The sequence below is a fragment of the Nannobrachium achirus genome, assembly GCF_963921795.1.
Source record: "Nannobrachium achirus genome assembly, chromosome: 19".
NCBI lineage: Eukaryota > Metazoa > Chordata > Actinopteri > Myctophiformes > Myctophidae > Nannobrachium > Nannobrachium achirus.
The window spans coordinates 31,210,565-31,224,925 of NC_137826.1; the positions used below are offsets into that span (position 1 = coordinate 31,210,565).

At 44.4% G+C, this 14,361-nt stretch overlaps 2 protein-coding genes across 2 annotated transcripts in view; one reads left to right on the forward strand and one right to left on the reverse strand.

Annotated features, from left to right (window-relative positions):
- Positions 1-14,361, reverse strand: part of LOC308304758 (cell adhesion molecule DSCAML1-like) — a gene marked incomplete at both ends in the record, with an annotated part of 123,259 nt that overhangs the window by 82,263 nt on the left and 26,635 nt on the right.
- Positions 277-5,396, forward strand: LOC308304986 (uncharacterized protein). Its single transcript, XM_080749610.1, has 6 exons — positions 277-714; positions 872-961; positions 1,265-1,411; positions 1,825-1,875; positions 2,517-2,573; positions 3,019-5,396. The coding sequence occupies exons 1-6, from the start codon at positions 306-308 to the stop codon at positions 3,234-3,236; spliced, it is 972 nt and encodes a 323-aa protein (XP_080605736.1). The 5' UTR covers positions 277-305; the 3' UTR covers positions 3,237-5,396.

Genomic DNA, 14,361 nt, shown 5'->3' on the forward strand with positions numbered 1-14,361 from the left:
TGCACAAGTACTTACAGAAAGAGCAGCAGCAATACCTTGAGGATCTCAAGTCTACAGTGTCTATGGAGAACTGGAGGAAACTGTCCAGGGTCACTCAAGTTCAGGTTATGCTTTTCAACCGTCGCAGACAAGGCGAGATGAACCAGATTAAGCTACAAGACTTCTTGTCGAGAGACAAATCGTCCAACCACGAAGACATCAACTATGCTCTCTCTGACCTCGAGAAAAGGCTGTGCACACACTTTGCGAGAATCGAAATTGAGGGAAAGTGTGAAAACAAGGTACCCGTTCTATTAACTCCGCTAATGCTGGAATCAGTGGTCTGTCTCTGTGAATACAGAAATGAATGTGGTGTCCTTGAGGACAACCCCTATCTATTCGCCATACCCACCAGTATGTCATTCTTTCGCACCAGTGATATTCTCAGAGAGTACACCAAACTGTGTGACCTCAAGAATCCCCTAGCAATTACAGGAACCAAACTGAGGAAACAACTAGCAACCCTTTCAACGGTTCTGAATCTAAGAGATACGGAGCGGGGGCAGCTAGCAGATTTTATGGGACATAGCATCCGAGTTCACGACAAGTTTTATAGGCTTCCGGAGAGCACCCTGCAGCTCGCCAGGGTGAGCAAAGTGCTCCTGGCCATGGAGAAGGGACGAATGGGAGAATTCCAAGGCAAGAACCTGGATGAAATTCACATCGATCCAGATGGTGGGTGTTTCATGCATTGTTATACTTTAGCTATTGAAATTTAACAGATGCGCAAGCTCGTAGTGCAGCACCGAGTGCCATTGTGCCATGCTACAAGCTTATATATATATATATGCATTTTTTAGAAAAATCTTGAAAATGTGCCTTTAATCCTTAGAAGTGTGTGAGGACGACGCGTTTGAGGACGGGTGTGGGGACGGCACGTGTGATGACAACAACATGTGTGAGGGGCCTGAGGTCATGGAAGGTATATACTTTGATCATTACAGCAGCACATATTCTGTTACATCTTTATAGCACCCCTCGACTGTTGAGATACATAACACATTTTAGCATAATGTTGTTTTTCACTGTCACATGCAAAACGGAACAGTTGATGTTCCAATGTTCTTGCCAGTTGTTTGCTTCTCACAGTTATCAGCTTGGAGACGGCCACCCTTTTACAGCTCTCGCCATTTGTAATTGACACAAAGACATTACAGGGAGAGATGGCAGACACAATTATCTCCTGCACATTTACTTAAATAATATTTGACTTGTCATTATATAGTTGATGGCCTGAGCGGATCGCTGCAAGATGGGGAGGCGGTGCCAACTGTTGATGGCCTGAGCGGATCGCTGCAAGATGGGGAGGCGGTGCCAACTGTTGATGGCCTGAGCGGATCGCTGCAAGATGGGGAGGCGGTGCCAACCGGAGGTAAGGATATTGGACAGGGTTTTCCTTTTTATCTGACCCAGGTCAGCTGGGTGGTCTAAGTGGCTTTGTCAAATTCAGATTCAGATTTCTTTATTAACCATTGTGTAATACACATAGGAATTTGCTTTGGCATACTACATTTTTGCATTCAAATCAATTTTTTCACATATAACATACAAAAACAAAAAAACAGACAAACACAAAAAACACTAACAGAACACAACACGTAGTCACCACAGCAGCCATGGGCGGCGCTATCTTGGAGAACCTGCGCAACAATTCAGGGCGATCGGCCAGTCTGTTGCATGTGTCGATTCTCACCAAGTTTGGAGATGTGTAGCAATCAATGCCCGTAGCTTTACTTGGCCTATCTGTGGCACTAACAGAATAATGTTGTTCTTGTCATTCAACAGTTGCTAAACAGAGTGGGTCAGCAGGAGTCGGACAGACGGAGCCAAAAACAGGTAAGGATATTGGACACTTGCTGTACTATTTCCTTATGACCCCTTAGAAAAAGTAATACATTACTAATACATTACTTATTACTTGAATCAAAGAGTAATATGTTACATTACTTTATTACTTTCCCCAGTTCCCCCCTGCCACCCGCAAAATTATAGAGATGTACAACACAATCTGTTTAGAGACAACTTGTAGTGTATGTCGTGTGCAGAATGCTGCGGTGGATTAGGATCTACAAACTCCTGCACATCTCTGTTGTTATCTGCTGATAGCTTGTAAATCTGTTCTATTTTCACATCATGCAACAACAAGCTCATTTGTAATTAGGATCTACAAACTACTGCACATCTCTGCTGTTATCTGCTGATAGCTTGTAAATATGTTCTATTTTCACATCATGCAACAACAAGCTCATTTGTAATGAGTAATGAGGTGTGTTTTGGCAGTAATATCGTTACACTACTTTTGCTGGAAAAGCTAATAATATTACAGTAATATGTAATTTGTTACTGACAAACACTGGTAATTTCCCACCAGACTTAAGTTTGATCCAGACCAAGTTTGGAAATGTGTAGCATAGTAGGAGAATCTCCGCCTTACTTGACCTACGTGGCAATTAACAATGATCTTGTTGTTCCAACAGTTGCTAAACGGAGTGGGTCAGCACCGACAGGAGCCAGACAGACGGAGCCAAAAAGAGGTAAGGATATTTTGACAGCTCTGTGTGTTCCTGGCTGCGTCTGTCTCTGTCCGAGCACGAAATAGCGTTTGGTTAGTTTTTAGTTGTAGTAGTTTTTAGTGTTGGTCTTGCGCAGACTAACACACACATTATGTGTATGTATGGTATGATAATTTGGAGTGTTACAGTATAAGCACAGTGAGATTTCCCTTGACTTCAAAGTTCAGCGTTACTTTGTTGCTGCATAAAGGCTAACATGTTTTTGTTTGTTTACCTTTATATACAAAATCAGTTGTTAAACAGAGTAACAAAGTGTGATGTGCAAAACATACAACACACTACAAAATGAAACTACACTGGCCAATCAAATGCTGAATCTGTGTAGAAATAGCCAGTGGTAGAAATAATTGTAGCTTTTAGGTTAAAAATAATACTACACAAATCGGTTATTCCTTTTTCGTTTTAGCTCGGCAAGAAAAGAGGAAGAATTGGGAACCAGAAGAGAGAGAGGCCGTGGAGAGGAACTTTAAGAGAGCTATAAATACTTGTAAGGTCCCAGACAAAAGTGCATGTGACAAGTGTCTGAAAGCAGAGCCTGCACTTATAAAGAGAGATTGGAAATCTGTAAAATATTATGTCCATAACAAAATTGCCACCCTAAAGAGGAGGATGCAGAAGATGTAGAAAACTACTTCTGCACTCTTAAAACATGATCCTGTACCTGAGTGTTATTATGTTATTGTGTTCCTGTTAAAACATGATCCTGTATTTCACTGTAGGGAGGAGAGGGGAGACCAGTGTCTGTTCATTCCCTATGCAAGTCACTGTCCTTAAGCCACAAGGCAAGCTTCATTCAAACCGTGACTTCATTAGGGGACAATAGACACTGCTTTCCTCCACGCAGGGCAAGCGGGACAAATGCTTTAACAGTGAGTGCAGTCTATGGCAGTTCTATGCCTAAGGCAGTTCTATTCTAAGTTACTGGCGTAACAGTCTTTTGTTTTTGACTGCTTTTGTTGTAATCTCTGAGCTGTCAGATTTTATAGTTCTATTGATGCATAATGACTAATTTGAACTACTGTATTTGCACTGCCAGATGTACTGCCTTAGACAGTACCTCGAGTATTTGTCCAGGCAGCACTACATTTCATTAATACAGTACCTGGGTGTTATTCTGTTATAGTGTTCCTGTTAAAACATGATCCTGTATTTCACTGTAGGGAGGAGAGGGGAGACCAGTGTCTGTTCATTCCTTATGCAAGTCACTGTCCTTAAGCCACGAGGCAAGCTTCATTCAAACCGTGACTTCATTAGGGGACAATAGACACTGCTTTCCTCCACGCAGGGCAAGCGGGACAAATGCTTTAACAGTGAGTGCAGTCTATGGCAGTTCTATTCTAAGTTACTGGCGTAACAGTCTTTTGTTTTTGACTGCTTTTGTTGTAATCTCTGAGCTGTCAGATTTTATAGTTCTATTGATGCATAATGACTAATTTGAACTACTGTATTTGCACTGCCAGATGTACTGCCTTAGACAGTACCTCGAGTATTTGTCCAGGCAGCACTACATTTCATTAATACAGTACCTGGGTGTTATTCTGTTTTACTGTTCCTGTTAAAACATGATCCTGTATTTCACTGTAGGGAGGAGAGGGGAGACCAGTGTCTGTTCATTCCTTATGCAAGTCACTGTCCTTAAGCCACAAGGCAAGCTTCATTCAAACCGTGACTTCATTAGGGGACAATAGACACTGCTTTCCTCCACGCAGGGCAAGCGGGACAAATGCTTTAACAGTGAGTGCAGTCTATGGCAGTTCTATGCCTAAGGCAGTTCTATTCTAAGTTACTGGCGTAACAGTCTTTTGTTTTTGACTGCTTTTGTTGTAATCTCTGAGCTGTCAGATTTTATAGTTCTATTGATGCATAATGACTAATTTGAACTACTGTATTTGCACTGCCAGATGTACTGCCTTAGACAGTACCTCGAGTATTTGTCCAGGCAGCACTACATTTCATTAATACAGTACCTGGGTGTTATTCTGTTTTACTGTTCCTGTTAAAACATGATCCTGTATTTCACTGTAGGGAGGAGAGGGGAGACCAGTGTCTGTTCATTCCCTATGCAAGTCACTGTCCTTAAGCCACGAGGCAAGCTTCATTCAAACCGTGACTTCATTAGGGGACAATAGACACTGCTTTCCTCCACGCAGGGCAAGCGGGACAAATGCTTTAACAGTGAGTGCAGTCTATGGCAGTTCTATTCTAAGTTACTGGCGTAACAGTCTTTTGTTTTTGACTGCTTTTGTTGTAATCTCTGAGCTGTCAGATTTTATAGTTCTATTGATGCATAATGACTAATTTGAACTACTGTATTTGCACTGCCAGATGTACTGCCTTAGACAGTACCTCGAGTATTTGTCCAGGCAGCACTACATTTCATTAATACAGTACCTGGGTGTTATTCTGTTGTAGTGTTCCTGTTAAAACATGATCCTGTATTTCACTGTAGGGAGGAGAGGGGAGACCAGTGTCTGTTCATTCCCTATGCAAGTCACTGGCCTTAAGCCACGAGGCAAGCTTCATTCAAACCGTGACTTCATTAGGGGACAATAGACACTGCTTTCCTCCACGCAGGGGAAGCACAGGACGCATGCTTTAACTTAACAGTGAGTGCAGCATAAATCACTTTTGTGATGGACTTTTGTTTTGGAGTGCCCTTATTGCAATGTTTGAAATGTGAGATTTCAATTCAATTGTTACAGTTCAATTGTTACATAACTGTATTTGCAGTACTGTATGCACCGTTACATTTAGGCTACTGTCTTAGACAGTACCTTCTGTTCAGACTGGAAATAAATTTAAGTAATACCTGAAGAGTGTGTGAAGTAGTATATCTGTGCTATGGTGAACCCAGAAAAATGTGGAGAGTTATAAGAATTCATTTTCAAATCAAAGGGGTTTTATTGGCAGGAGAAAATGTACATTTGAATTGCCAAAGCAAGTGTCTAACTATAAATACAGTTGAAAGAGGGGAACATAAAAGAGTTGTAGGGGCACAGCACAGTGTAAACAGCTGTCACATTTTGTTATTATATATACGTATATATACATTCAGGGTATAACAAATGGCAGACATCTTTTGCAGTTGCTTTAGGACAAAAAGCTGCTTTTTTTCTGCAGTGATTTTAAAGTATTTGATGTAAAATGCATTTAAAGGTAGCAGAACTGTTTATATATACAATGCTAGCAGTCCATAGGGTGGTTGTAATCCATTCTCTAGCCTTCTATCGCAACAGTACACAAGTCTTTTGTGCTGTCTTCCCACATTTTTTGTATTTCTTCCTGTAGGCATGTTCCTAGTGTAGCTGAGTGTCTCAACCTCAACCTGATGGCAGAAATATCTACCTTGAATCATTACTAAGTATAACTCATTAACTTGTCTGTGGGTACTGTACCATAATGAATCATGAATGAATGATTGTTTGATACAAGCAAACTGACAACTTCACTCTCTGTCTGGTCTGTGCTTTACTGAGCAAGTTTTCTACAGGTAGTTCATTCTGAAATGGACAAACCTTTTTGTCCAGTCCAGTCCAGTGTTGCTCGACGAGTCAGTAAGTTGCCATTTTAATACAGCGGCACATGACTAAGTTAGTGATTTGATCTGACCTCCATCATGCTTTGTGGCGGTCCCAAGACCAACACAGTCTATCTCTGCAGTCTGTCAGGGTGAATAACTGATCTGGATACTCTGGTACTTGTTTATGGGGGTTGAACCAATAGTGACCATGATCAATTATTAGACTCAAGCTTCCTCATACTCAGACAGAGCTGGGCAAGACAGCTTTCTCTGTCAGTGGCCCAACTTCGTGATATGATCTCCAAACTCTAAAACGCAGCTCCCTGACCTCCCTGGTGTCCTCAGGAAGACATTAATCTGAAAGTGTGTTATGGTGTCCCCAGGAAGACATATCTGAAAGTGTGTTAAGGTGTCCCCAGGAAGACATATCTGAAAGTGTGTTATGGTGTCCCCAGGAAGACATATCTGAAAGTGTGTTATGGTGTCCCCAGGAAGACATATCTGAAAGTGTGTTATGGTGTCCCCAGGAAGACATATCTGAAAGTGTGTTATGGTGTCCCCACGAAGATGGTTGTATCTGACATCCCCACGTGGGACGACCCAGTCAGATCTGGGAGAAAAAGTATTGAATTTTGATAATTTAAAGTCAGAATCTTGTTCCTGATTTTTTTCTGGTCATGCCTGATTTTTTTCAGAGCTGTAGCATGTCTAGAAAGGGGGGGTCCCCAGGAGGGACGCCGTTGTCTGATTGTCCCACGATGTAGCAAAAACAAGTATGTGTGTGTGTGTGTGTGTGTGTGTGTGTGTGTGTGAGTGTGCGTGCGTGCGTGCGTGCGTGCGTGCGTGCGTGCGTGCGTGCGTGCGTGTGTGTGTGTGTGTGTGTGTGCGCGCGCTTGTGTGTGTACAATGGTGTCCATTTGTGTGTGAGTGAGGGAAAGAAAGAGAAAATGACAGGGGGGAGAAAAGGGAGACGGCGATACGGCGTGCGCGTTTCTTTGTAAGCGTGCACGCCACGCGCACGCCCGTGTAGTAGTGTGTAAATAGTCAATAATAGCCGACACTTGTCAGGCCTCTGCTCTGCGTGCACAAAGCCTGTGGTGGTTGGCCCCTCCTCCCTGCACTCCCTCTGCCCGGGCCTCTCAAGCACAGATAATTACACCTATTGTGCGCCTTGTACACTCACATGCACACACACACGCCCCCTACACACGCGCACACACACTCACACACGCGCGCGCGCGCACACACACACACACACACACACACACACACACACACACACACACACACACACACACACACACACACACACACACACACACACACACACGTGCGCGCATTTGTGCTAATTAACACACCCACCCACGTGCCTAGTGAGTAAAGATGGCTGCCATTGTCCCATCTGTCTCTGCCCTGCTCCCAGTGGTTCCCTGCTCACTGGTTGGTCGGGGCAGAATGGAGGCTGACACAGGGAAAGAGGAACGGCAGAAACATACTGCTACTGCTGTGTGTTACTGGCATAGGAAAATTATGTATATGTTTTTGTGCATTTAAATCAGAAGAGTTCAAAACTATTTGAAATCTCACTGCAAAATGTCTGTATGTTACGAGGCCAGCGTAGCTTGAAACGGCACATATGAAGTGTCTTTGCTAGTGTGTATGTCGTGTGTGTGTGTGTGTGTGTGTGTGTGTGTGTGTGTGTGTGCGTGCGTGCGTGAGTGCGTGCGTGTGTGTCTGTGTGTGTGTGTGTGTGTGTGTGTGCGAGAGAGAGAGACAGAGAGACAGAGACAGAGGGAGCGTTTAATATACTAGTATGGTTGGCTGCATGATTTAGTCATTGTCATTAATGTTTACCCCCCCTCCCCTCCCCCCAAACTCTCCCCGCAGGTCTGCCATGTGCCACATGGGACAGGGGAAGGGGTGGTGGAGGGAGGGTTTAGACTAGGGGGAGGAGGGGATGGTGTGAGACCAGAGAGAGAGAGAGAGAGAGAGAGAGAGAGAGAGAGAGAGAGAGAGAGAGACACACACACACACGCACATACACACACAGAGAGAGAGCGAGAGTGACCCGTCCCGCATGTCCATGCCAGTCGATGGGATGGTGTTGTGCATCCTGCAGTGTCTTTGCTAGTGTGTATGTCGTGTGTGTGTGTGTGTGTGTGTGTGTGTGTGTGTGTGCGTGCGTGCGTGAGTGCGTGCGTGTGTGTCTGTGTGTGTGTGTGTGTGTGTGTGTGCGAGAGAGAGAGACAGAGAGACAGAGACAGAGGGAGCGTTTAATATACTAGTATGGTTGGCTGCATGATTTAGTCATTGTCATTAATGTTTACCCCCCCTCCCCTCCCCCCAAACTCTCCCCGCAGGTCTGCCATGTGCCACATGGGACAGGGGAAGGGGTGGTGGAGGGAGGGTTTAGACTAGGGGGAGGAGGGGATGGTGTGAGACCAGAGAGAGAGAGAGAGAGAGAGAGAGAGAGAGAGAGAGAGAGAGAGAGACACACACACACACGCACATACACACACAGAGAGAGAGCGAGAGTGACCCGTCCCGCATGTCCATGCCAGTCGATGGGATGGTGTTGTGCATGAGCCCCCGGGAGGCCACGTGCTCCTTGTCACACCATGTCCTGCACCCATACATACCCACTATTACCCGGGCACACTGTAGGAACACACTTCACATCATCACACATCAGAGGCAGCGCGCTGCGCGGCTCCACGTTAATGTAACCCCACGTTAATGTTTCATGAGCTCCTGCATATTCAGGAGACTTCGTGCAGAAATCAGAAAATGGCTTTATTGTGTTGCCTTTGTGAGAGAGAGAGAGAGAGAGAGAGAGCAGACGTAGGGGGAAATGAGTGTGTGTGTGTGTGTGTGTGTGTGTGTGTGTGTGTGTGTGTGTGTGTGTGTGTGTGTGTGTGTGTGTGTGTGTGTGTGTGTGTGTGTTGATGGGGGTGGGGGTCTTGTACCATTTGTACATTCCAGAAGCCTATGTCTGACCCGTGTTTACATGAGATAGCATGAGCTGACAAGTGTATCCATTAATGTATTCCCGCTCTGAGTGCACGTACACAGATTTAAAAACACAGATCTCCAGTTCTAACGCACCGCTGCTCTCCCTGTGCTCTCTCTCTCCCTCTCCCTCCCTCTCCCTCTCTCTCTCTCGCTGGTTGCACTGTTGTGCTGTAGCCCAGTGGTTCTCAACCTGTGGGTCGGGACGCCCAGGGGGGGTCCTCAAATTATTTTGGGGGGTCCCCAGATGATTAACTTAATGTGCAACATTGTTTTCTCACTCAACAGTTAACAAACCAACATAAAGTTTAAGTGTATAGAGGGTTTATGCACATTTCTAAAGTGACAATTTAAGTTATTTTTAATACCTCAAAAATGACAATGACATTGGCCAAATTGTCAAATTTTAGAGGCAGAAACGCGAGGCGTTGTGAGCATGTACAGTAGAGCTGCTATTTTCACAACAGAATCTTGTTATACAAAATGTAATTCCTCAACACTTAGAGCTTGTCAGGTTGGGGGGGGGGGGGGGGGGGGGGTCCCCAGATAAATATGATTATTCTGGGGGTCGCGTCTTGAAAAGGTTGAGAACCACTGCTGTAGCCGAGGTACAGCGGTTACATTGTTATGACTGAGATGAAGAGTGTCTGTGTTGTGCATAGCACATAGTGTGGTGCACCTATATAAGTCAAATCACACCTTACACAACAAGCCTCATGTAACATGTATATCGTCACTGTCGGGCAGAAACCTCGTATCTCCAAGTTTCAAACGTGTATGTTTTTTGGTAAAGCAAAGCCCTGCTTCATCATACAAACAGCCGATCTACAAGCACACAACGCCTCGCACCGGCTGTTTTCACTAGTTTAGTTCATTGTTCATCGGTTTTACTGTATTGTGCTTTGCGTTGTTCTTCCTCTGTGTGTTATTGTCTTTTTTAACCCATTCAGAACAGGTACACATTATTGTGTATCATTATTTTATACTTTAGCTATTGAAAAATAGCAGATCTACAAGCTCACAGCGAGCTTGTAGATCTGCTATTTTTGAAAAATCGTGAAAATTAGAATTTTGACCCGATTCTATAAGTGTCTTTTGAATCGTTCTAAGGTTTTTTGAAAAACCCTATGTTTCTATGTCAGCAATCTGGCCAGCCATCGTCAAAGAAAAGGTCCTTAAATGTGAAGGACCCCCAAACTGATATTTATTTGGCCACGGACCCGCCCGCTTCTCAAAATATTTAGTTCCAGGGACCACCCCAGAAGCAAAATTTGAGTTACAAACATTCGCTTTAAAAATACATATATTCAAAGATTTGCACACATTTTCACGACTTTTTCAAAAATAGCAGATCTACAAGCTTATAGATCTGCTATTTTTCAATAGTTGAAGCATTCAATAGTGCAAGTAAAGGGAAGTGAACTAAACGCTGTGGCAGGTGGGACCAGATAGACCACAGACTCAGGCGTCGTCCCTGGGCCACCATGTGGCTCCAGCCATCTGCTGGCCCTGGATCTGTTCATCGGAGCCACTCATTAGCTTTCTACTGCGAAGCCTGGGCCTGCCTCAGTCTGGAAGCTCAGTCTCTGCACAGGAACAATTCTTTGTGTTCGTTTAAACCACTTTCACTCCGACGTCCCCGTTTTGGGCATATTATTATAGGCGAACATTTATGAACACAAGCTTACATCGTGTTACCATGTGATGATGTGTTATGAGCTTGTAGATGTGCAATTTTAGATTTTTGTTTTTTGAAGCGGTGAAAGCCGCTTCCAAGGAGTGGCTTTGTCTGTCCCGTACATGTTTTTTCGAGGATTCCTATAGATTCCCAAGGAGTGGCTTTGTCTGTCCCGTACATGTTTTTTCGAGGATTCCCATAGATTCCCAAGGAGTGGCTTTGTCTGTCCCGTACATGTCCTGTACATGTCCTGTGCATGCAGAATTGCATGCAGGATTGGTCAAGCTTCACATGACAATTTGGCCCTCCAGACAAAATCATTCATTCATTCAGAATTCATAAAAATATAGAACTAAAGCACATAGAAAGTATAGATCTAGAACACAGAATGTATTTAGAACATAGATTTCATAGCTCTAGAACACATAGAATAAAAATTCACCGCTTCACTTCGAACCGAGGGGCGTAGGTGGTTAACTCCTAGTGTATGGTCCATTTGGGTCTGTCTTTTACTCTCTCTCTCTCTCTCTCTCTCTCTCTCTCTCTCTCTCTCTTCCTCTCCCTCCATCTGATCGCTGCTCAGACGGACAGGCCCCCCCGCTGCCTCTGGAGAGTCACACATACATGAGGCGTAGCTACAGGGTGGGCATGGGACAAGGAAGGAGAGGGAAATAGGTCAGGCTGTACCCCCTCCCCTCTTAAACCCCATGCTATCCTGGCTGGACAGGAAAGTGGGGCAGGCAACGGGACACACACTCACGTGCGCGCACGCACGCACGCACGCACGCACGCACGCACGCACGCACGCACGCACGCACACACACACACACACACACACACACACACACACACACACATTAAAATAGATGCCACCCGCTCCAGATGGGGGAGCGTGTGTCTATGACTAAATGAGAACCTGTTGGGGTTCAGAGTGCATGACTGTGTCATGTTATGTCATCGTCTCTACCTTCACACCAGCATGTGACTCACATACTGATTAGGAGACACACCTAATGATCTCTAATACAGTGGTTCTCAAACCTTTTCATGTCAAGGACCCCGATGTGTTTGGCTGCGGACCCGCATCTGAACATGATTTGTGCCAGGGACCCCCATACAAGATTTGGGTTGTTAAAATGTTTTTAAATATTCAAAGATGTGTATGTATATACCAGTCTCCGGTCTATACAAGACTCCGGCAGATTATAAGCTCAACAGACTAAATAGCCAATTTATGATAGATCCCCTCTACACCAAAGCTCTTTGCCGTAAATAGCAGATCTACAAGCTCACAACGCCTCGCGCTGCGAGGCGTTGTGAGCTTGTAGATCTGCTATTTTTGGTTAAAGTTCTCAAAATTTGGACACTAGGGTTCAACTGGTTAATATAAAAAAGAAGAAAAAAGAAAAACCTTCTATCACTCAAAGATTTGGAGGACCCCTGTAGTAACTCTGAGGACCCCCTAGGGGTACCGGACCTCCTGTTGAAGACCCCTGTTATAGATGATATAAAAATATATATATATATATCCACCTGTTTCCGCGGGAGTTTACTGGAGATTATTTGGACCTGTTTGGACCACACTTCCGGTTTAACAGCAGACATACAAGCTCACGTCGCGTCGCAGATGCAACTGTTGTGAGCTTGTAAATCACACTCGGCTGCGGTGCCGGAAGCTCGGTACAGCGTCTGCGCAATGCACTATGGGGCGTTGGAAACTTGTGGATATATATGTTTTTTTTTATTTCTATCTACACTGATTGACCCTGATACACTGAAATTCTGTAAACATGGCGGCACAGTCTGTGTGCGTGCATGTGCATTGTGCATGCATGTATGCGTGTGTTTCTGCAGCTAATGTCACATACCAGTGGGCTGATCAGCATACTTCTTGTACATGCAGCCAAATTGGTCAACAACAACTATGTAATTTTTGTCCCTCCAGGCTATGGGCTAGGCGACTGTGCGTGTCCCACGAGTCCCTCCTTACTACTGTAAAACCAGCAAATTACAAAGCTCCTGTCCCTCTGTCTGATGGGATGTACTGGTACTAGCCAATGGCAGGCGTTCAATTTGCCAGCACAATTGAGCCAAGACTGCAGAGTGAAATGGCATCTCATCAACTTTGCAGTGTAATTGGTAATCTGTTCATGTAAAAGGAATCACCAACATTGTTCCAGTGAAATGGTATTGTACTGGTGAAGATTAGAATGCTCGCTATGTCTATTTAGTGGCACACATATCAAAACTTGCCAGTGCCTTGCGTGTCCTCTCCTGGAGGACCCACACAGCTAATGTGGGGCAGCGAAAACTCAACGCTTTCAAATTGGAATATTACTTTTCATTGATCAGTGATACCAACATAATTGACACAGGGACTTATCAATCAGATGTTGCGGATTACAGAGTCATCAAGATCTTAATGGTGGGATGCAGAGAGATGATGTACAACTGTTACAGTAATCACATGCCACATTACTTTCATGGCTGTATTCAGATATTTCTCTCCATGCATACCGCATATTTCTCTGCATGCATACAAGGCTATAATTAGTAGGGCATATCGGCTGGCCTGGTGGAGATTAGCGCTCTACTAAGCGCACCTTTATATAGTTTAGACACACTCACAAACACACAACAACAAGAAACTCCCTTCTGTGATATATTACTGCCATTATGTTTCAATGACCGTCCAATTACAGGCACATTGAGAGCGCTTAAACGGACAAAATCAATATAATTCTTTTCTCCAACTTCATTAGGTCTATCTGGCCGGCCTTTGAACCAAACTCGCTGTTATTGGCCTTTCTCCCCGAAAGTGAAGACAGACAGAGAGAGAGAGAGAGAGAGAGAGAGAGAGAGAGAGAGAGAGAGAGAGAGAGAGACCGCAACAGCAATGTAATGTGGTGAACAAAGCAGTGAGAGTGAGAGCATTTTAACAGTGATGTTACAGTCACATGTAGACGTGCGTAGTTGATGCTGAATCAAAGATAATTGGGTGGAATAACAGCAGGTCAGAACTGTCATTCAGCAACAAATCCAGAATTCAAGAGCCCATCAGATTGCTTATGTAATAGCTATGGAAGTAGCGCGTGTGTGTATGTGCGTGCATACGTGCATGCATGTGTGTGTGTACGTCTGTGCACAGTCTGCACATACATGGACATGCTTTTTTTAATATGGCCATTCATGTGAAAGTGCCAGAGATTGTGATGTTCAGATTGCCCATTTGCCCATAGACTATATGGATTTGTAATGGCACACACATGGCACATTTGCAAGCGTTGTCATATTGCACATAGATTACTGTATGGCTTTGCTGTTGTTATGATAAGGTCAGTGTCTCCTTTGTTTGGTTTGGTGGGTGAGCAAGGTTCAAGGTCAGAACAACGCTGGGATGTGTGCTCTGTGCAGTGTTGAGGGGGGAGCTGCTGTATGCTGTTGTGTTCAGGGGCATCACAAGGGGGTGAAAAGTGGGACTGAGTTACTAGGGCCCAAGGTGGAGGGGCCTTAATTATTTTAAACTTTAGTTATTTGAAAAT